This window comes from Salvelinus fontinalis, chromosome 13, assembly GCF_029448725.1.
Source record: "Salvelinus fontinalis isolate EN_2023a chromosome 13, ASM2944872v1, whole genome shotgun sequence".
Classification (NCBI taxonomy): Eukaryota; Metazoa; Chordata; class Actinopteri; order Salmoniformes; family Salmonidae; genus Salvelinus; species Salvelinus fontinalis.
In genome coordinates this window covers 6,946,830-6,970,717 of record NC_074677.1, presented here as the reverse complement: position 1 = coordinate 6,970,717, position 23,888 = coordinate 6,946,830, and the positions used below count along the sequence as shown (strand labels likewise).

Sequence of the window (23,888 nt, the reverse complement as noted above, 5' to 3'; positions counted from 1 at the left end):
CTAGTGTCCCCCTCTAAACCACTAGGGTTTCCATGCTACTGTCCCCCTCTAAACCACTAGGGTTTCCATGCTACTGTCCCCCTCTAAACCACTAGGGTTTCCATGCTACTGTCCCCCTCTGTACCACTAGGGTTTCCATGCTACTGTCCCCCTCTGTACCACTAGGGTTTCCATGCTACTGTCCCTCTCTAAACCACTAGGGTTTCCATGCTACTGTCCCCCTCTAAACCACTAGGGTTTCCATGCTACTGTCCCCCTCTGTACCACTAGGGTTTCCATGCTACTGTCCCCCTCTAAACCACTAGGGTTTCCATGCTACTGTCCCCCTCTAAACCACTAGGGTTTCCATGATACTGTCCCCCTCTGTACCACTAGGGTTTCCATGCTACTGTCCCCCTCTGTACCACTAGGGTTTCCATGCTACTGTCCCCCTCTAAACCACTAGGGTTTCCATGCTACTGTCCACCTCTGTACCACTAGGGTTTCCATGCTACTGTCCCCCTCTAAACCACTAGGGTTTCCATGCTACTGTCCCCCTCTAAACCACTAGGGTTTCCATGCTACTGTCCCCCTCTGTACCACTAGGGTTTCCATGCTACTGTCCCCCTCTAAACCACTAGGGTTTCCATGATACTGTCCCCCTCTAAACCACTAGGGTTTCCATGTTACTGTCCCCCTCTGTACCACTAGGGTTTCCATGATACTGTCCCCCTCTGTACCACTAGGGTTTCCATGCTACTGTCCCCCTCTAAACCACTAGGGTTTCCATGCTACTGTCCCCCTCTGTACCACTAGGGTTTCCATGATACTGTCCCCCTATAAACCACTAGGGTTTCCATGATGCTGTCCCCCTCTAAACCACTAGGGTTTCCATGTTACTGTCCCCCTCTGTACCACTAGGGTTTCCATGATACTGTCCCCCTCTGTACCACTAGGGTTTCCATGCTACTGTCCCCCTCTAAACCACTAGGGTTTCCATGCTAGTGTCCACCTCTGTACCACTAGGGTTTCCATGCTAGTGTCCCCCTCTAAACCACTAGGGTTTCCATGCTAGTGTCCCCCTCTAAACCACTAGGGTTTCCATGCTAGTGTCCCCCTCTAAACCACTAGGGTTTCCATGCTACTGTCCCCCTCTAAACCACTAGGGTTTCCATGCTAGTGTCCCCTTCTAAACCACTAGGGTTTCCATGCTACTGTCCCCCTCTAAACCACTAGGGTTTCCATGCTACTGTCCCCCTCTAAACTACTAGGGTTTCCATGCTACTGTCCCCCTCTAAACCACTAGGGTTTCCATGCTACTGTCCCCCTCTAAACTACTAGGGTTTCCATGCTACTGTCCCCCTCTAAACTACTAGGGTTTCCATGCTACTGTCCCCCTCTAAACCACTAGGGTTTCCATGGTACTGTCCCCCTCTAAACCACTAGGGTTTCCATGCTAGTGTCCCCCTCTGTACCACTAGGGTTTCCATGCTACTGTCCCCCTCCGTACCATGAAGGAGTCCCACAGCAACAACATGGAACAATCAGAACATTGCAAAATGATTACACTTTCTCCTGTTCTCACCATCTCTGTAGTATGTTGCCCCTCCTGACCTGTCTGTCCACCTTGGCCTCTCACCTGGTCATAGAGGGGAAGCCTCTCACCTGGTCATAGAGGGGAAGCCTCTCACCTGGTCATAGAGAGGAAGCCTCTCACCTCCTCCTGGTCATAGAGGGGAAGCCTCTCACCTCTCAACTGGTCGTAGAGGGGAAGCCTCTCACCTCTCACCTGGTCGTAGAGGGGAAGCCTCTCACCTCTCACCTTGTGGTAGAGGGGAAGCCTCTCACCTCTCACCTGGTCGTAGAGGGAAAGCATCTCACCTCTCACCTGGTCGTAGAGGGGAAGCATCTCACCTCTCACCTGGTCGTAGAGGGGAAGCATCTCACCTCTCACCTGGTCGTAGAGGGGAAGCCTCTCACCTCTCACCTTGTGGTAGAGGGGAAGCCTCTCACCTCTCACCTGGTCATAGAGGGGAAGCCTCTCACCTCTCACCTGGTCGTAGAGGGGAAGCCTCTCACCTGGTCGTAGAGGGGAAGCCTCTCACCTGGTCATAGAGGGGAAGCCTCTCACCTGGTCATAGAGGGGAAGCCTCTCACCTCTCACCTGTTCATAGAAGGGAAGCCTCTCACCTCTCACTTGGTCATAGAGGGGAAGCCTCTCACCTGGTCATAGAGGCGAAGCCTCTCACCTGGTCAAAGAGGGGAAGTCTCTCACCTCTCACCTGGTCATAGAGGGGAAGCATCTCACCTCTCACCTGGTCGTAGAGGGGAAGCCTCTCACCTCTCACCTTGTGGTAGAGGGGAAGCCTCTCACCTCTCACCTTGTGGTAGAGGGGAAGCCTCTCACCTCTCACCTGGTCGTAGAGGGGAAGCCTCTCACCTGGTCGTAGAGGGGAAGCCTCTCACCTGGTCATAGAGGGGAAGCCTCTCACCTGGTCATAGAGGGGAAGCCTCTCACCTCTCACCTGTTCATAGAAGGGAAGCCTCTCACCTCTCACTTGGTCATAGAGGGGAAGCCTCTCACCTGGTCATAGAGGCGAAGCCTCTCACCTGGTCAAAGAGGGGAAGTCTCTCACCTCTCACCTGGTCATAGAGGGGAAGCCTCACCTCCTCCTGGTCATAGAGAGAAAGCCTCTCACCTCTCACCTGGTCATAAAGGGGAAACCTCTCACTCCTTCCTGGTCATAGAGGGGAAGCCTCTTACTCCTTCCTGGTCATAGAGGGGAAGCCTCTCACCTGGTCATAGAAGGGAAGCCTCTCACCTCTCATCTGGTCATAGAGGGGAAACCTCTCACCTCCTCCTGGTCATAGAGGGGAAGCCTCTCACCTCCCCCTGGTCATAGAGGGGAAGCCTCTCACCTCCTCCTGGTCATAGAGGGGAAGCCTCTCACCTCCCCCTGGTCATAGAGGGGAAGCCTCTCACCTGGTCATAGAGGGGAAGCCTCTCACCTCCCCCTGGTCATAGAGGGGAAGCCTCTCACCTCCCCCTGGTCATAGAGGGGAAGCCTCTCACCTCCTCCTGGTTATAGAGGGGAAGCCTCTCACCTCCCCCTGGTCATAGAGGGGAAGCCTCTCACCTCCCCCTGGTCATAGAGGGGAAGCCTCTCACCTCCCCCTGGTCATAGAGTGGAAGCCTCTCACCTCCCCCTGGTCATAGAGTGGAAGCCTCTCACCTGGTCATAGAGGGGAAGCCTCTCACCTGGTCGTAGAGGGGAAGCCTCTCACCTGGTCATGGAGGGGAAGCCTCTCACCTGGTCATAGAGGGGAAGCCTCTCACCTGGTCATAGAGGGGAAGCCTCTCACCTGGTCATGGAGGGGAAGCCTCTCACCTGGTCGTAGAGGGGAAGCCTCTCACCTCTCACCTTGTGGTAGAGGGGAAGCCTCTCACCTCTCACCTTGTGGTAGAGGGGAAGCCTCTCACCTCTCACCTGGTCGTAGAGGGGAAGCCTCTCACCTGGTCGTAGAGGGGAAGCCTCTCACCTGGTCATAGAGGGGAAGCCTCTCACCTGGTCATAGAGGGGAAGCCTCTCACCTCTCACCTGTTCATAGAAGGGAAGCCTCTCACCTCTCACTTGGTCATAGAGGGGAAGCCTCTCACCTGGTCATAGAGGCGAAGCCTCTCACCTGGTCAAAGAGGGGAAGTCTCTCACCTCTCACCTGGTCATAGAGGGGAAGCCTCACCTCCTCCTGGTCATAGAGAGAAAGCCTCTCACCTCTCACCTGGTCATAAAGGGGAAACCTCTCACTCCTTCCTGGTCATAGAGGGGAAGCCTCTTACTCCTTCCTGGTCATAGAGGGGAAGCCTCTCACCTGGTCATAGAAGGGAAGCCTCTCACCTCTCATCTGGTCATAGAGGGGAAACCTCTCACCTCCTCCTGGTCATAGAGGGGAAGCCTCTCACCTCCCCCTGGTCATAGAGGGGAAGCCTCTCACCTCCTCCTGGTCATAGAGGGGAAGCCTCTCACCTCCCCCTGGTCATAGAGGGGAAGCCTCTCACCTGGTCATAGAGGGGAAGCCTCTCACCTCCCCCTGGTCATAGAGGGGAAGCCTCTCACCTCCCCCTGGTCATAGAGGGGAAGCCTCTCACCTCCTCCTGGTCATAGAGGGGAAGCCTCTCACCTCCCCCTGGTCATAGAGGGGAAGCCTCTCACCTCCCCCTGGTCATAGAGGGGAAGCCTCTCACCTCCCCCTGGTCATAGAGGGGAAGCCTCTCACCTCCCCCTGGTCATAGAGTGGAAGCCTCTCACCTGGTCATAGAGGGGAAGCCTCTCACCTGGTCATAGAGGGGAAGCCTCTCACCTGGTCATAGAGGGGAAGCCTCTCACCTGGTCATGGAGGGGAAGCCTCTCACCTGGTCATAGAGGGGAAGCCTCTCACCTGGTCATAGAGGGGAAGCCTCTCACCTGGTCATGGAGGGGAAGCCTCTCACCTGGTCATAGAGGGGAAGCCTCTCACCTGGTCATAGAGGGGAAGCCTCTCACCTGGTCATGGAGGGGAAGCCTCTCACCTGGTCATAGAGGGGAAGCCTCTCACCTGGTCATGGAGGGGAAGCCTCTCACCTGGTCATAGAGGGGAAGCCTCTCACCTGGTCATGGAGGGGAAGCATCTTTGTTTATTACTGTCAGGGAGAAACATCTTTGTTTATTACTGTCACGGAGAAACTGTGGTCATCCTACATGTCTGAACAGACAGACAGACAGAGACAGACAGGGGTGTATCTAATGTATGAATGTCAATGACCCCTACCTCCAACACACTGTCATGGCATGAAGTAATTTCTGAGAAATCGTTCTGATGAAGCAGAGCCTGTGTAGGAGGGCTTTACTGCTGTACTGTGTCAATATTATACTGTGGCATATTGAATAAAACCAACTGTATTCACTTCGAAACACTACCACCTTGTGGTCAAATTGGAAAATACAGGAATTTATTTCTCACTAGGATGTGCCATTGCCGGGGGGACGAGATTCCCTAAAAACACACCAGCTCGATACAGCTACAATCATAAGTGCCTTTTTCGTAGCAGGTTAGGAGAACTAACGTTGCTGGTTAGGAGAATTTACGCAAGAGGTTAGGAGAATTAACGTAACAGGTTTAGGGGATTTAGGTTAGGAAAAGGGTTAGCAAAAATGCTCTCCTAACCTGCTACGAAGTCACTTCCGGTCGTAGCAGTATCGAAGTGGCGTGTTGAAAGGGAGTCTCGCCAGGGGACCTCCATCAGGGACATAGCATCCATGTGAAATGAAGAACCAATAGCAGAGGGCCATTATTCTTCAACTTTACACTGCCAATACATCTATGATCTATTGTTCTGTTATTAATGGCATATTACCGCAACTGACATTTATTACATTTTTAATGAACCTTTATTTAACTTGGCAAGTCAGTTAAGAACAAATTCTTATTTTCAATGATGGCCTACTGGGGGAACAGTGGGTTAACTACCTTGTTCAGGGGCAGAATGACAGATTTTTACCTTGTCAGCTCAGGGATTCAATCCAACAACCTTTCGGTTACTGGCCCAACGCTCAAACCACTAAGCTACCTACTGCCTCTACACTAACCACTAGGCTACCTGCCCCCCTACACTCTAACCACTAGGCTACCTGCCCCCCTACACTCTAACCACTAGGCTACCTGCCCCCCCTACACTCTAACCACTAGGCTACCTGCCCCCCCTACACTCTAACCACTAGGCTACCTGCCCTCCCTACACTCTAACCACTAGGCTACCTGCCCCCCCTACACTCTAACCACTAGGCTACCTGCCCCCCCTACACTCTAACCACTAGACTACCTGCCCCCCCTACACTCTAACCACTAGACTACCTGCCCCCCCTACACTCTAACCACTAGGGTACCTGCCCCCCCTACACTCTAACCACTAGGCTACCTGCCGCCCCTACACTCTAACCACTAGACTACCTGCCCCGCCCCAACATCCCATTGGATTCCCTCCGTCAGGCCATCCACCGTCTGAGGCTAAAGCCATTACAACACAAGGTTAATAACTAACTGGAAGAAAAATAAAATAAAACAGTTAATGATGGCTATGAATGATCATGTCCTTGATATCGTAACTTTTAGAGCAGGGACGGGTAACTTCGATAGGGGAGGGGCCCACAAAATCTGAATTGGCGGGTCCGCAGTTGGTCGCAAGTCTGCGTACCCACGTGTACACATTTTGCCATAGGGTGGAATAAATAAATCGGATAATATATGCGTGACGAACAAAATCAATGAGGGCCCCCCGGTCTACTCTTCGACCTGACAAGTTGAAATTGAGCCTGCTTTTGAGGGACGGCATTGCAGGAGAGCTCCAATCCACCTGCTCTACTTCCTGGGTTGGCATGTGGAGGGAAGAGTGTGTGTGTGTGGGGGGGTGTGGGTGGTCTCAGTGTGATTGGTGTACAGCCAAGCTTCCTGTCCTGTGATTGGTGTACAGCCAAGCTTCCTGTCCTGGATAGGTAGAGGGACAGGTGTTGCTGGTCTGAACTCAAAAGCCTGTTATGTGCATCATTGATTTATCTTTGTTGAAAACCCCCCCAAAAGTCCCAGAAGTGCACTGAAAAGCTTTGAAGAAAACAGTCCATGGTTGCACAATATTACATAATAACATAAAAAAACAGAATGAAGATGAAACACATCCACGATATAGATAATATTTGTTTATTTTAACCAATAGGATCTCTTTTACAGTGCATTTGTTTTCTTTACACAATTATTCGCTAAGTGACAGGTTTTAGCCACTAGTACTGAATCAGATAATTATATATTATATTACATTACATATCTGGGTTCGACCTCTTCCTCATTCAGATTTTCCCATCAACACCCCACGTGAAAGCCCCCCCCCCCCCCCTAAAATGTTATTGGGCAATGGGTAACCGTGACAACCGTACAGGCTCACCATCTCATTTAAATCTTCAGTTCATACATTTTTTTAACAAATCATTCTCATTACCTCTTCATCTAACGGACATGTCCCTGTTCGGATCTTTAAAATCATTCCCATGTTGTTAAGCAGCTACCGTTAAAACAAACCAAGTACTGGCCAGTTCAGTTAGTTACCTGCTGTCGTCTCTATGAGAAAAAGGTTTAAAAAATAAAAAAAGACAATATGGCACTTCTGTCTCAAGGAACAAAACACACCGATTAGACGGGGAAAAAAAATACCTTTTTGTTGTTGTTGCCATAGGGCAATTTCTAGGATCCACAGCCAAACTCTAGCATGTCATCCTAACTGATTTCACTACGTTCCACAAGTTTCACTTCCGTTTGGTAACATGGTAAACTCAGTTTAGATACAAGGCTAGACAAACTCACCCTACGGTACAGGAAAAACAAATTAAAAAAGGACATTCGTAGCACTTTAGTACTTTCTCCGGAGTTATTTTAAGTGCCAGTCATTGACATTCTTGGACAGGAACCTGACAAGAATGGTTGATTAAAAGAGGAAGTTGGAGCAGAACTATGTTACTGTACATCAAGCCTCTCTCACATCAGTGTAGAAGTATAAACTCCCATTATTCAAAAACCTCTCCTTCCTCATACAACGAACGACCACCAAGTACTTTCCCGTTGACCTTTCATTGTAAGTGGTACGACAACATCGCAAGGAAAACACACTTATTTGGAAATCATGGAAACACCTTTGTCTTGTCTGGTTGTTTAGCAGATTCATTAAAATGTTTCTGTTGAAGAGACTCGTCTGATCAGATGCATATCTGAATGACAATTCTAGATGTGATCTAATTAACCGTTTGTCCACACAGATAGTGGGATACCTCAGATTTTCTAAACGTTGTCAGGGTTACACTTGACAAAGACAGAACCACATTAACTGTGCATATAATATTTTTTTTTCTTTAAAAAAAAAATTAAAATAAAACTCACAGGAATGAACAAGTACACAACCGACCTAATGAACATAAAGACATTATCATCACCATCCGTCTTCCAGTTACTCTAACACTTGTCCATTTAATTTCAAACGTTGACATTCAACCCCCACAATAAAAGGATACGACCCGCAAGTAAAACAGAAGATTTTTTCCCCCTCCCTTCCGCTCGAGTTTGGTCTCAAATTTGCTGAAATAGACAAAGATCTTGTAGTGCACAAAATAATAATACAAAATTAGACTTTTAGATAATGTAGCAGCATTTTGCTTTTTAAAGTTGTTGTAAGCCACCAGTAGAACAAGGTAAAGGCTTTGGAATCCCCCAGGGCGAGAGATTGTCCTCTGAGGAGAGGAGGAGTGTGTGTGTGTGTGTGTGTGTGTGTGGGGGGGGGGGGGGGGGGGGTACATCATAGAGTGGCTGGTTGGTGTGTGACAGGGATGCACTAGAGTGTGTGTGTGTGTGTGTGTGTGGGGGGGGGGGGGGTTGAGATGATGGAACACCTCCTAGTAGGTTTACAGGAGCAGGGAGGTGTGATATGGGACATCAGGGGGGTTATGGTGCACCACTAGAGGACAACAGCCCCAGGACTGGACAGGGCAGGACAGGGCGGGGCAGGGCGGGGCAGGACAGGGCGGGGCAGGACAGGGCAGAACAGGGCGGGGCAGGGCAGAACAGGGCGGGGCAGGGCAGAACAGGGCGGGGCAGGGCAGAACAGGGCGGGGCAGAACAGGGCGGGGCAGAACAGGGCGGGGCAGAACAGGGCGGGGCAGGGCAGAACAGGGCAGAACAGGGCGGGGCAGGGCAGAACACTGAAGCCTTCCTTCCAAGCTGGAAATGTGTTTGACCAAAAGGAGTTAAACTCAGTGGGATAGCTTCCATAACATCTGCTCCTCTTCCTCCTACAGTTCATTCAGTACCATCCCCTCTTCTACTCCACTCGGTGTCTCTCATCCCCAGCAGTCAGCGGCCTCTCTCCATTCTCAAGCTTTGCCTCCCTTCCACAGAGCAACAAGTCCTTCTCATCTTCCCCCACAGCCAAGACCAGACCATGTTAGGGTAGTGGGAATGGGGCACTTGGCTCATGTCTGTCCAAAAGCTGATCCAAGATGGTGCTGATCCAGGTCCTAACTGGGCCAAACTGAACCGAGCCAAGCCAGGCCAGACTGAGCCATTCAGTAAAGGGCTCTCTCTCCTGTCTCTCAGCTGGAGGCTGTGGCGATGGGCTTCTTGAGTTGCTGGCTGCGGATCTCTCTGTTCCTAGCCTCCAGCAGTAGGTCGTAGCAGACGTTACACACCAAGACAGGGTCATACAGCTGCTGGTCTGGGATGGGCAGCTTCAGGTGGCAGCAGTCTTTACAGAACACATTGCCACAGTTCCTGAGGAGGACAGAGTCGACTAGATTCACATTTCAGTCATTTAGCAGACGCTCTTATCCAGAGAGTACATTTAACTAAGGTCGGTAAAGCAAACCCTAACCCAAATATATATATATATTTTTTATTTTTTCGCAAAACAGGAGCTGTCGTTTGTGCAGCTAAGTCCTTTTTATAATCTCAAATCCCTAGTAGGTATAATATCTGCTGAGCTTTGAAAGTATGGACTATGTTTATTATCCTACATTTTACAGGAGCATACTTTGATCTCTTATCCTGTCTGGGGACATCTCTTATCCTATCCTATCTGGGGACATCTCTTATCCTATCCTATCTGGGGACATCTCTTATCCTATCCTATCTGGGGACATCTCTTATCCTATCCTATCTGGGGACATCTCTTATCCTATCCTATCTGGGGACATCTCTTATCCTATCCTATCTGGGGACATCTCTTATCCTATCTAGGGACATCTTGACTGAAGCTTAACAAACCTGCAGTGATGACGTCTCTTGGCCATCCAGAACTCACAGTCACAGTTGAAACAATGAGAGGCCATGTGATCAGGCACCCACCTCGTGACCTACACACACACACACACACACACACACACACACACACACACACACACACACACACATTAGAACAGTGTGTGGCACATGGGTATCTGGGGCAGAAGGGTAAAAGGAGAGTGGGAGGGGAGGTAGGGTTCAATGTAGTATAAGGTTAGAGGTAGGGGTTAGGGGGTTGGGTATTGGGGTTAGGGAGTTGGGTTTTGGGATTAGGGGGTTGGGGTTGGTAATGGATTTAGGGGGTTGGGGCTAGGTGTTGGGGGGGTTAGGTATTGGGCTAGGTGTTGGGGGGATTAGGTATTGGGCTAGGTGTCGGTTTTAGGTATTGGGCTAGGTGTCGGTGTTAGGTATTGGGCTAGGTGTTGGTGTTAGGTATTGGGCTAGGTGTCGGTTTTAGGTATTGGGCTAGGTGTTGGTGTTAGGTATTGGGCTAGGTGTTGGGGTTAGTTATTGGGCTAGGTGTTGGGGTTAGTTATTGGGCTAGGTGTTGGGGTTAGTTATTGGGCTAGGTGTTGGGGTTAGTTATTGGGTATTGGGGTTAGGTGTTGGGGTCTAGGTATTGGAGTTAGGGGCTAGGTGTTGGGGTCTAGGTATTGGGTTAGGTATTGGGGCTAGGCATTGGGGGCTAGGCATTGGGGTTAGGGGGCTAGGTGTAGGTGTTGGGGGGCTAGGTGTAGGTGTTGGGGCTAGGTGTAGGTGTTGGGGCGCTAGGTGTTGGAGTTAGGGGGCTAGGTGTAGGTGTTGGGGCTAGGCGTTGGGGGTTAGGTGTTGGGGTTAGGTGTTGGGGCGCTAGGTTTTGGGGCGCTAGGTGTTGGCGCTAGGTGTTGGGGCGCTCGGTGTTGGGGCGCTAGGTGTTGGGGCGCTAGGTGTTGGGGCGCTAGGTGTTGGGGCGCTAGGTGTTGGAGTAGGGTTATATATAAGAAGCAGTAGAGAGAGAAACCTGCAGTAGACTACGAGGAACGCTGACCTCTGTGTCCTTCTGCTCCACTCTGTCCCAGCTGCCCTCGGAGAAACGGTCCTCGCTGTGGTCTGACAGACTCTCCTCCTCATCACTGTCGTCTGACTCACGCAGACAAGTCTGGAGATGGACAGGACAGACAGGTCAACATGAGAGGGAGGGAGACGAGATGAGGGAGACGAGATGAGAGGGAGGGAGGGAGACGAGACAAGAGGGAGGGAGGGTGACGAGACGAGAGGGAGGGAAGGTGACGAGACGAGAGGGAGGGAGGGTGACGAGACGAGAGGGAGGGAGGGTGACGAGACGAGAGGGAGGGAGGGTGACGAGACGAGAGGGAGGGAGGGTGACGAGACGAGAGGGAGGGAGGGTGACGAGAGGGAGGGAGGGTGACGAGACGAGAGGGAGGGAGGGTGACGAGACGAGAGGGAGGGAGGGTGACGAGACGAGAGGGAGGGAGGGTGACGAGACGAGAGGGAGGGAGGGTGACGAGACGAGAGGGAGGGAGGGTGACGAGACGAGAGGGAGGGAGGGTGACGAGACGAGAGGGAGGGAGGGTGACGAGACGAGAGGGAGGGAGGGTGACGAGACGAGAGGGAGGGAGGGTGACGAGACGAGAGGGAGGGAGGGTGACGAGACGAGAGGGAGGGAGGGTGACGAGAGGGAGGGAGGGAGGGTGACGAGAGGGAGGGAGGGAGACGAGATGAGAGAGAGGGAGGGAGACGAGATGAGAGGGAGGGAGGGAGACGAGAGAGGGAGGGAGGGAGACGAGAGGGAGGGAGGGAGGGAGACGAGATGAGAGGGAGGGAGGGAGGGAGACGAGATGGAGGGAGACGAGATGAGAGGGAGGGAGGGAGACGAGATGAGAGGGAGGGAGGGAGACGAGATGAGAGGGAGGGAGGGAGACGAGATGAGAGGGAGGGAGGGAGACGAGATGAGAGGGAGGGAGGGAGACGAGATGAGAGGGAGGGAGGGAGACGAGACGAGAGGGAGGGAGGGAGACGAGACGAGAGGGAGGGAGGGAGACGAGATGAGAGGGAGGGAGACGAGATGAGAGGGAGGGAGACGAGATGAGAGGGAGGGAGACGAGATGAGAGGGAGGGAGACGAGATGAGAGGGAGGGAGACGAGATGAGAGGGAGGGAGACGAGATGAGAGGGAGGGAGACGAGAGGGAGACGAGATGAGAGGGAGGGAGGGAGACGAGATGAGAGGGAGGGAGGGAGACGAGATGAGAGGGAGGGAGACGAGAGGGAGGGAGACGAGATGAGAGGGGGGGAGGGTACATCTATTCCAACTATCTCCACTAGTACATGTACAAGTCATTTAGCAGACGCTCTGATTCAGGGAGACTCACAGGACCAATTAGGGTTAAGTGCCTTACTCAAAGACACGTCGGCAGATTTTTCACCTAGTCGGCTCAGGAATTCGAACCCAGCAACGTTTTGGTTACTGGCTATTACTCTCTCTATTAAAAGGGTAATTCCACCAAAGACAACATTTGGGTTGTAATTATGAAGTATTTAGTAATGCCCAACATGCATATCCTTTCACATCACAGTAATAACACATTGAGGTACTGTTCCAAGTCCAAGTAGGAGAGCTACTCACAATGTCGTCCTCGTAGTCGACGTCAGGCTCGGAGAGCGGTGTGCTGTACTGTTTCCTCTCCAGCCTCATCTGCAGCTGGCGCACCTGGCTTCTCAGCACCTCCACTTCCTGTTTATACCCCGCCTCCATCTGCCTGAGGCGCTGCTGCACCGCGTCCATTGGCACCGGCAGCCCATCATCATCCAGGTAGGCCGGGTGGGGCAAAGGGGAGGCTGAGGAGCAGGGAGAAGCTGGGAGGAGCTGGCAGGTTGAAAAGGTGGGTGGTGAGCTGGTGGTGGTTGGACCCATGATGGCAGCGTAGCCCGAGCTGCTCCTGACTGCAGAGAGCCAGCTGGACCCTGACTTGACAGGGCTGGAGGTGGCTGGGGCTGAGGAGCGAATCCTTTCCTCCCTCCGGCCGTACTGCCAACCCCCGTTAGGCACCCCGTTAGGCACGGCCATGCCCTGGGTGCGCAGCAACTTGCCAGCCAGGCGTCGGCTCTGGTAGGCCGTGGGCTGGAGGGCCCGACAGAAGCCTGACGAGAGGTTGGCTGAGAGGCCAGAGTGGCTGGCTGCAGTGCTGCAGGCAGACTGGACCATGCCCTGGACACTCTCCCAGTGAGAGCCCAGCAGAGACAGCTCCTCACTGACACGCAGTTGGCTCTGGGAGACCGGGCGTCGCAATGCCACCGCCTGGCTGTTGTCAACAGGGGGCACTGTGGAGGCAGAGGATGCTGCTTCCTTTGATGTTGGTACTGCTACCACACATTCTCTCAGAGGCACCAAGTTTCTACCACTCACACTCTCTGTCCTCTTCCCCTCTCTCTCCTCTCCCTGGGTTTTGGGTAAGGCCCATTCTAGGGCTTTGGGCTGGCCTAGACTTTCTCTCCTGCTAGGGGGCAGCGTTGGTGGGGCCTCTGCTTCGTCCGTAAGCGTCTCGGTGGAGTCCTCCATGGCCGTAGGGAACATGGGAACTAGCTGCTCGAGTGCCAGCAGCTCTGCAGAAGCGGAGGGGACGTTCTGGAGGCCGTTGGTGATAGGCCCGTTCAGAACGGCTGCCGGTAGTGGGCCCTTCCAGGCAGGTGGTGATGGTATGCAGCCAGGACGGGTAGTGACCAAGGCAGTCCTAGAGTGACTGTCAGCCGTCTGATGTGGCAGTCGAGGGGGAGGAACTGGGGGGCTAGTGGTCTGGGAGAGGGCCTGGTGGAGGATGGGTGTGAGCAGGGGGAGAGGGGGGAAGTGGGGGAGGCCCTGCTCCAGTGCGATGGGGGGGAGGGGCAGGGAGGGCAGGGGCTGGGTGGTGAGACAGATCTCCTCTCTCATCTCCGCCTCCTCGAAGCCCTCTTCCCTCTGCTCCATCTCCACGGGTGTGGTAGGAGGAGTCTGAGTGACGGGCTCCACCTCCGAGTCGTCGCTTTCCAATCCCGTGTCAGGGCTGACGTCCTCGGGGCTGTCGGGTGCAGCCCCTCCTCCTACAGAAGCCATAGGCTCCAGGCCATGGGCAGTACGGCCCTCCTGACAGTGCTTGTTGAGGTTGGGGTCGCTGGAGGTGCGGGTGAGGGCAACCCCGTTCTCAAAGGCAGACACCAGGTTGTCCATGGAGCGAGTCTTAGGAAGCCTGCACAGAGGGGTATAAAAAGTGGTGGAGCTTCATTAATCTGTGAGCTTCCCTTCTGTACCACTAGAGGGCAGGCAGGTGAGCTTCCCTTCTGTACCTCTAGAGGGCAGGCAGGTGAGCTTCCCTTCTGTACCACTAGAGGGCAGGCAGGTGAGCTTCCCTTCTGTACCACTAGAGGGCAGGCAGGTGAGCTTCCCTTCTGTACCACTAGAGGGCAGGCAGGTGAGCTTCCCTTCTGTACCACTAGAGGGCAGGCAGGTGAGCTTCCCTTCTGTACCACTAGAGGGCAGGCAGGTGAGCTTCCCTTCTGTACCACTAGAGGGCAGGCAGGTGAGCTTCCCTTCTGCACCACTAGAGGGCAGGCAGGTGAGCTTCCCTTCTGTACCACTAGAGGGCAGGCAGGTGAGCTTCCCTTCTGTACCACTAGAGGGCAGGCAGGTGAGCTTCCCTTCTGTACCACTAGAGGGCAGGCAGGTGAGCTTCCCTTCTGTACCACTAGAGGGCAGGCAGTGAGCTTCCCTTCTGTACCACTAGAGGGCAGGCAGGTGAGCTTCCCTTCTGTACCACTAGAGGGCAGGCAGGACCTCAAATCAAACTATATTTGTCACATTGGCCAAATACAACAGGTGTAGACCTTACTTTGAAATGCTGACTTACAGGCCCATAACCAATAGTGCAGTTCAAGAAGAGTTAAGAAAATATTTACCAAATATACTAAAGTAAAAAAAAAAAAAAAAAAGTAACAATAAAATAACAATAACGAGGCTTTATACAGGGGGTACCAGTACCGAGTCAGTGTGCGGGGGTACAGGTTAGTTGAGGTAATCTGTACATGTAGGTAGGGGTGAAGTGACTATGCATAGATAATAAATAGAGAGTAGCAGCAGTGTACAAAACAAAGGGGGGGGTCAATGTAAATAGTCTGGGTGGCCATTTGATTAATTGTTCAGTAGTCTTATGGCTTGGTGGTAGAAGCTGTTGAGGAGCCTTTTCTAGAAACACCAGAGCTGTAGATACAGAGCCCCACATGCAGTTTTCACCATGAGCCTATTCATCTCGATTTACCCCACTGTGAGTAAATCCTTAAAATCAATAACTAAAAATAAATCCTTGAAAAGACAAGAGCTCAGAGATACAAGGATATATAATTAAGTCAAGGAGAATTTTTTTAATTTTTACAAATGCACTAAGAGACAGAGATCGAAGAATAGAGTGAGTGTATAGCCCCCACCTGTCCAGGGACCGTGAGGTGAGCTCGTCTCCCTGTACGCTGGGGGACAGGTAGAGCTCCATGGCGTCCTCGGCAGAGGTGCAGGGGGAAGAGGTGGGCAGGTAGACGGCCGTCCACAGCTGCAGGGCCCGGGTGTGGCACACCGGTTGCAACACCTGGACAGGTAGGAGCAGAGGTCAGAGGTCAATAAAAGACCACAAATAACTTTTTGTCTCAGTAAAGCCATTTAAAATGTTAATAATAATATATATGTATGCTATTAAATATATATATGCTATTGGTGCTCATCCACTGAATATATTGGATGAGTACATATTTCCTTTTTAAACCCTTAGCAGTCTAAACTGGACGAGGGGGTTATACTAAACTAAATGGAATTGTTTTAAGAAGGTCATACCAACGATAATTCAAATATTTGATTTTGAATTTTAAGATCCCTTGAAGTATCATAAATGTATTTTTTGGGGCCTTACTGCTACTAGCCTATACAAACACATTGAGTAACAGATTCACCACATGGAACAACAGATAGTCCCCCCCCCCCCAAAGAAATGTAAAGGAAGTTTGTTTCCGTCTGTCCTATACCTGAGAGATGTAAGAAAGATCAGGAAATATTTGTTATTAATATGTATTTAACCCCTTATGTTTGCCACTAAGCAGTCTCCATATATACACTTCCATTCGTGTTTTCAACTGGTACCGGGGGGACCTTCAGACGAGTCTTGTGAGGCCTGTTCGGCGTTCCTAGAGCCAGATGTGTCAGAGAGAGTCTCACCTTTCCACAGAGGGGTCATATTAGTATGTAGCCCAAACACTTTTGATGCTACAGACCATTTTGTGAGAAGATTGATTTCTGGGCAAAAATTGTTTTGTTTTCTGCCATTTTTGCTACTGTGATATCTGAAGCACACCTGATCCCTCTGTTAATAACCAGGACATGAGAGGACAGGAGAAGAGAAGAGGACAGGAGAGGAGGACAGGAGAGGAGAAGAGAAGAGGACAGGAGAGGAGAAGAGGACAGGAGAGGAGAAGAGAAGAGGACAGGAGAGGAGAAGAGAAGAGGACAGGAGAGGAGAAGAGAACTGGAGAAGAGAGGAGAGGAGAGGAGCGGAGAGGAGCAGAGCGGAGCGGAGCGGAGCGGAGGAGAGGAGAAGAGAGTAGAGGAGAAGAGGAGAAGAGAGAAGAGGAGGAGAGCGGAGAGGAGAGGAGAGGAGCGGAGAAGAGAGGAGAGGAGAAGAGAGGATAAGACAGGACAGGAGAGGAGAAGAGAGGAGAGGAGAAGAGAGGAGAGGAGAAGAGAGGAGCGGAGAAGAGAAGAGAGGAGCGGAGAAGAGAAGAGAGGAGAGGAGAGGAGAAGAGAGGGCAGGAGAAGAGAGGAGCGGAGAGGAGAAGAGAGGAGAGAAGACAGGAGCGGGGACAGTAGTGGTTACCATATCATGACCGGGGATAAAGAGGAAGTTCTGGAAGTTCTTGTTGCCGGTGCGGAGCAGAGACCAGACTGAGCAGGTGCGGTTGTAGATGTTGCGGACCTCTCTCTCCCGCCCGTTGTTACACAGGAACGTCCCGTACAGACACGAGTACGTGTGCTGCACCAGCTTGACCTGGGGGAGACAAACAAGAACACGCACGTTAGGCCTTTACACATTCCTTAATGCACACGTCCCTAGTTCTAACCTACTACACATTCCTTAATGCACACGTCCCTAGTTCTAACCTACTACACATTCCTTAATGCACACGTCCCTAGTTCTAACCTACTACACATTCCTTAATGCACACGTCCCTAGTTCTAACCTACTACACATTCCTTAATGCACACGTCCCTAGTTCTAACCTACTACACATTCCTTAATGCACACGTCCCTAGTTCTAACCTACTACACATTCCTTAATGCACACGTCCCTAGTACTAACCTTAATGCACACGTCCTTAGTACTAACCTTAATGCACACGTCCTTAGTACTAACCTTAATGCACACGTCCCTAGTTCTAACCTACTACACATTCCTTAATGCACACGTCCCTAGTTCTAACCTACTACACATTCCTTAATGCACACGTCCCTAGTTCTAACCTACTACACATTCCTTAATGCACACGTCCCTAGTACTAACCTTAATGCACACGCTCCTAGTACTAACCTTAATGCACACGCTCCTAGTACTAACCTTAATGCACACGCTCCTAGTACTAACCTTAATGCACACGCTCCTAGTACTAACCTTAATGCACACGCTCCTAGTACTAACCTTAATGCACACGCTCCTAGTACTAACCTTAATGCACACGTCCCTAGTACTAACCTTAATGCACACGTCCCTAGTACTAACCTTAATGTACACGCTCCTAGTACTAACCTTAATGCACACGTCCCTAGTACTAACCTTAATGCACACGTCCCTAGTACTAACCTTAATGCACACGTCCCTAGTACTAACCTTAATGCACACGTCCCTAGTACTAACCTTAATGCACACGTCCCTAGTACTAACCTTAATGCACACGTCCCTAGTACTAACCTTAATGCACACGTCCCTAGTACTAACCTTAATGCACACGTCCCTAGTACTAACCTTAATGCACACGCTCCTAACCTACTACACAGAACACAGTCACATACAGATCGGTCTTTACAATCCTCAAATTTCTTACCTACAACACACAAAACACTGTGTTCAAAGGTTACAGGTTGATATCTATTTAATGTAGAAACCTTAAAATGATCTTTAAGAAAGGTCTTATATGCCAACAAAAGACTAGTAAATTGTGGCTTCCTCTCCAAAGAGAGTGTGTAGGAGAGAGATTAGGCAAGAGCAAAGAGAATGAATATATATGAGAGAGAGAGAGACAGAGACAGAGAGAGACAGAGACAGAGAGAGAGAGAGACAGAGAGAGAGAGAGACAGAGAGAGAGAGAGACAGAGAGAGACAGAGAGAGAGAGAGAGAGACAGAGAGAGAGAGAGAGACAGAGAGAGAGAGACAGAGAGAGAGAGACAGAGAGAGAGAGAGAGACAGAGAGAGAGAGAGACAGAGAGAGAGAGAGAGACACAGAGAGAGAGAGACAGACAGAGAGAGACACAGAGAGAGAGAGACAGAGAGAGAGAGACAGAGAGAGAGAGACAGAGACAGAGAGAGACAGAGAGAGAGAGAGACAGAGAGAGACAGAGAGAGAGAGAGAGAGACAGAGAGAGAGAGAGAGACAGAGAGAGAGAGACAGAGAGAGAGAGACAGAGAGAGAGAGAGAGACAGAGAGAGAGAGAGACAGAGAGAGAGAGAGAGACACAGAGAGAGAGAGACAGACAGAGAGAGACACAGAGAGAGAGAGACAGAGAGAGAGAGACAGAGAGAGAGAGACAGAGACAGAGAGAGACAGAGAGAGAGAGAGACAGAGAGAGAGAGACAGAGAGAGAGAGACAGAGAGAGAGAGACAGAGAGAGAGAGACAGAGAGAGAGAGACAGAGAGAGAGAGACAGAGAGAGAGAGACAGAGAGAGAGGGAGGATGTGTGAAGAAAAGAGAGATTGACAAAGAAGCAGATAAAGAGAGATGGTAAGAAGTGAAGGTGTAGTGTACGTACCAGGAAGGCTTCGTTGAACTCGAAGAGGCACGGGAACTGTTTGAACAGCTGATGAACACAGTCCAGCCACTGGAGGAAGACGGGGCACTGCTCACTCACGTCGGCAGCATTCTCCTGGTGACCACAGCGATCGCCAAACTTATGCCCGTAGTCCAACCACTCCGTCTCCACCAGCACCTGGAAACCCTGTGGAAGAGGGAGGACAAGTCGGATCCAGCTCTCTCTCTCTCTCTCATCCCCCTTGCCATTCAGTTTTCTTTATTGTAAAACCGACAAAGTGCTTCGTTGTGACACGTATGTGTAAATAAAATCTCTGTATATAAAAAGGTGCGTGGGATTTTTTTTGTTGTTGTTGGGAAATTCAAATGGGATGTGTGAAACAACTCGTTATACCGTCAACATACTATCAGAACAGAACACCTGATATTAGCTGCATCAGTGTTAAAGTGAAACACACCGTTGTCATCATTGCGTCACAGTAACCCTCAGGGACAGTGTTTTTGTGTGTACCTCTAGTGTCCTATAGAATGGGTCCAGCAGGATCTTGGCGAGAGCCACAATCTGTGGGGTACGGTCCCAACCGTCTGAACAATGCACCAGGACAGGACGTCCCTCCCTTTCCACCGCAGAACACACCAGAGTGGCTGCCTTCAGCATGACGGACAGGTGCTGCAGCCAACGGGTGCTCTCCAGAGCAGACAGCCAGCTGCGAATGCACAAACCCGAGGGGCGACCAATGAGAACAGGTCTAGAAGGTTCTAGAATGTATTTCCTTCCCCGAGGGAGCCTCGGAGGCTTCTGAAGGTAAATAATAAACACAGCCGGGTTGAGTAACCGGGGACAACCCTGACATGGGGGAGAGGGAGTGGAGCCCCTGACCTAGATGTGTCATTTAAAAAAAGGGGGGGGGGGGTCGCTACCACACGTCTTTTTAGATTACCAGGAACTCTACCCCTCGAATAGCTCTCTGTGTGCATCACTGATTACAGGTTGGGGAGTTGGGGCATGCACTGTCCACATGCAACGAGACATACACACACACAACATGTGGGTTCAAATACTATTTGAAATCTTTCAAGCACTTTAAAACGTTCGCTTTAGTCTGCCTGGAGTCGCAGGTGGGCGGGGTTTTGCACTCTTGGGACGTTTTCTATTGCTTGTCTAGTGTGCGACTGGCAAGTTCAACGAAGCACAGCTTAAGTATTTGCAAACTATTTCAAATAGTATTTGAACGCAGGTTTGACATGCAAAAATACATGAACACCACAAAACACACTTTGGACAAACAGCTAGCCTGGCCCAGCGGGAATGGGGCTGCCTGCATTCTCTCTCTCACTCTCTCTGTGTGGTGTAAACTTACTGAGGCCTGGAGAAGGGGACTGAGGGACGGTAGAGATAAAGAGGGAGAGAAATGTCAGAGGGATCCACTTACTTGCCAGGGTCAGGGATCTGGCTGCAGACGGCTCGGAGGGACTGGAAGCTGTTCCTAATGGAGTGGATGTTGGCCATGCCCATGAACATCACCTCACAGTTAGGGTAGTACTCTGAAACATACATAATTATACTACAGTTAGGGTAGTACTCTGAAACATACATAATTATACTACAGTTAGGGTAGTACTCTGAAACATACATCATTATACTACAGTTAGGGGAGTACTCTGAAACGTACAGAATTATACTACAGTTAGGGGAGTACTCTGAAACATACTACAGTTAGGGGAGTACTCTGAAACATACTACAGTTAGGGTAGTACTCTGAAACATACATCATTATACTACAGTTAGGGTAGTACTCTGAAACATACATAATTATACTACAGTTAGGGTAGTACTCTGAAACGTACAGAATTATACTACAGTTAGGGTAGTACTCTGAAACATACATCATTATACTACAGTTAGGGGAGTACTCTGAAACATACTACAGTTAGGGTAGTACTCTGAAACATACTACAGTTAGGGTAGTACTCTGAAACATACATCATTATACTACAGTTAGGGTAGTACTCTGAAACGTACAGAATTATACTACAGTTAGGGGAGTACTCTGAAACATACATCATTATACTACAGTTAGGGGAGTACTCTGAAACATACATCATTATACTACAGTTAGGGGAGTACTCTGAAACATACATCATTATACTACAGTTAGGGGAGTACTCTGAAACATACTACAGTTAGGGTAGTACTCTGAAACATACTACAGTTAGGGTAGTACTCTGAAACATACATCATTATACTACAGTTAGGGGAGTACTCTGAAACATACTACAGTTAGGGTAGTACTCTGAAACATACATCATTATACTACAGTTAGGGGAGTACTCTGAAACATACATAATTATACTACAGTTAGGGTAGTACTCTGAAACATACATCATTATACTACAGTTAGGGGAGTACTCTGAAACATACTACAGTTAGGGTAGTACTCTGAAACATACTATAGTTCGGGTAGTACTCTGAAACATACATCATTATACTACAGTTAGGGTAGTACTCTGAAACATACATCATTATACTACAGTTAGGGTAGTACTCTGAAACATACATCATTATACTACAGTTAGGGTAGTACTCTGAAACATACATCATTATACTACAGTTAGGGTAGTACTCTGAAACATACATAATTATACTACAGTTAGGGTAGTACTCTGAAACATACATCATTATACTACAGTTAGGGGAGTACTCTGAAACATACTACAGTTAGGGTAGTACTCTGAAACATACTACAGTTAGGGTAGTACTCTGAAACATACATCATTATACTACAGTTAGGGTAGTACTCTGAAACATACATCATTATACTACAGTTAGGGTAGTACTCTGAAACATACTATAGTTCGGGTAGTACTCTGAAACATACATCATTATACTACAGTTAGGGTAGTACTCTGAAACATACTACAGTTAGGGTAGTACTCTGAAACATACATAATTATACTACAGTTAGGGTAGTACTCTGAAACATACATAATTATACTACAGTTAGAGTAGTACTCTGAAACATACAGTGCATTCCTTCCTTTTATCCACATTGTCACGTTACAGCCTTATATCAAAATGGATTAAATAAACACACACAATACCCCATAATAACAAAGCAAAAACAGTTAAAACATTTTTGGGGAGCACATTGATAAAAAAATAAAATAATAATTTACATAAGTATTCAGACCCTTTGCCATGAGACTTTAAATTGATCTCAGGTGCATCCTGTTTCCATTGATCATCTTTGAGATGTTTCTACAACTAGATTGGAGTCCACCTGTGGTAAATTCAAATGATTGGACATGATTTGGAAAGGCACACACCTGTCTATACATGATAGACACAGTTGACAGTGCATGTCAGAGCAAAAACCAAGCCATGAGGTCGAATTAATTGTCCGTAGAGATCCGAGACAGGATTGTGTCGAGGCACAGATCTGGGGAAGGGTACCAAAACATTTCTGCAGCATTGAAGGTCCCCAAGAACACAGTGGCCTCCATCATTCTTAAATGGAAGAAGTTTGGAACCACCAAGACTCTTCCTAGAGCTGGCCGCCCGGCCAAACTGAGCAATCAGGGGAAAAGGGCCTTGGTTAGGGAGGTGACCAAGAACCCGATGGTCACTGACAGAGCTCCTGAGTTCCTCTGTGGAGATGGTTATCCTTCTGGAAGACTAGTCAGGATTGAGGGAAAGATGAACGGAGCAAAGTACAGAGAGATCCTTGATGAAAACGCTCTGGAGCAGGTTCAGGACCTCAGAATGGGGGCAAAGGTTCATCTTCCAATAGGACAACAGCCTAAGCACACAGCCAAGACAACACAGGAGTGTCTTCGGGACAAGTCTCTGAAAGTCCTTGAGTGGCCCAGCCAGAGCCTGGACTTGAACCCAATCTAACATCTGGAGAGACATGAAAATAGTTGTGCAGCGACGCTCCCCATCCAACCAGACAGAGCTTGAGAGGATCTGCTGAGAAGAATGGGAGAAACTCCCCAAATACAGGTGTGTCAAGCTTGTAGCGTCATACCCAAGAAGACACGAGACTGTAATCGCTGCCAAAGGTGCTTCAACAAAGTACTGAGTGAAGGGTCTGAATACGTATTAAATAATATGGAAATATCACATTTACATAACTTTTTTTTTTTTTTACGTAGAAAAAAATTATAAAAACCTGGTTTTGCTTTGCATTATGGGGTATTGTGTGTAGATTGATGAAAAAAACTATTTTAAAACAAGGCTGTAACTTAACAAAATGTGGAAAAAGTCAAGGGGTCTGAATACTTTACAAATGCAGTGTAAACATAAATCAGACTACAGTTAAGGTAGTACTCTGAAACACCCAGGAACGCACAAAATATCAGTCACATGGGGTTTTAATACTCTGCAGACACAAAGTACGATTTCTCTCTGCTGCTTAGGGACTGTCAACATGTACGTCTCTGCTGCTTAGGGGCTGTCAACATGTACGTCTCTGCTGCTTAGGGGCTGTCAACATGTACGTCTCTGCTGCTTAGGGGCTGTCAACATGTACGTCTCTGCTGCTTAGGGACTGTCAACATGTCCGTCTCTGCTGCTTAGGGACTGTCAACATGTCCGTCTCTGCTGCTTAGGGACTGTCAACATGTCCGTCTCTGCTGCTTAGGGACTGTCAACATGTCCGTCTCTGCTGCTTAGGGACTGTCAACATGTCCGTCTCTGCTGCTTAGGGACTGTCAACATGTCCGTCTCTGCTGCTTAGGGACTGTCAACATGTCCGTCTCTGCTGCTTAGGGACATGTACATTTATGTAACGGATGTGAAATGGCTAGCTAGTTAGCGTTGGTGCGCGCTAATAGCCTTTCAATCGGTGACGTCACTTGCTCTGAGACCTTGAAGTAGTGGTTCCCCTTGCTCTGCAAGGGCCGCGGCTTTTGTGGAGTGATGGGTAACGATGCTTCGTGGGTGACTGTTGTTGATATGTGCAGAGGGTCCCTGGTTCGCGCCCGGGTCGGGGCGAGGGGACGGACGTAAAGTTATACTGTTACATTTACA

General features: G+C 49.7%; 1 protein-coding gene across 8 annotated transcripts in view; it reads right to left on the bottom strand.

Moving 5' to 3' along the window:
* Nucleotides 1-6,692: 6,692 nt before the first annotated feature.
* Nucleotides 6,693-23,888, bottom strand: part of mtmr4 (myotubularin related protein 4) — a 119,565-nt gene continuing 102,369 nt past the window's right edge. For 7 of the 8 annotated variants that reach the window (XM_055941540.1, XM_055941538.1, XM_055941542.1 and 4 more), the window contains 9 exons: nucleotides 20,290-20,401; nucleotides 19,368-19,563; nucleotides 18,858-19,043; nucleotides 16,711-16,881; nucleotides 15,281-15,435; nucleotides 12,453-14,049; nucleotides 10,829-10,966; nucleotides 9,811-9,899; nucleotides 6,693-9,318 (listed from right to left, as the gene is read on the bottom strand). In XM_055941540.1, coding sequence (XP_055797515.1) covers nucleotides 9,141-9,318; nucleotides 9,811-9,899; nucleotides 10,829-10,966; nucleotides 12,453-14,049; nucleotides 15,281-15,435; nucleotides 16,711-16,881; nucleotides 18,858-19,043; nucleotides 19,368-19,563; nucleotides 20,290-20,401 — 2,822 coding nt within the window. In that variant the 3' untranslated portion in view covers nucleotides 6,693-9,140. The remainder of the gene's footprint in view (nucleotides 9,319-9,810; nucleotides 9,900-10,828; nucleotides 10,967-12,452; nucleotides 14,050-15,280; nucleotides 15,436-16,710; nucleotides 16,882-18,857; nucleotides 19,044-19,367; nucleotides 19,564-20,289; nucleotides 20,402-23,888) is intronic. The other variant, XM_055941541.1, reaches the window with a different exon arrangement.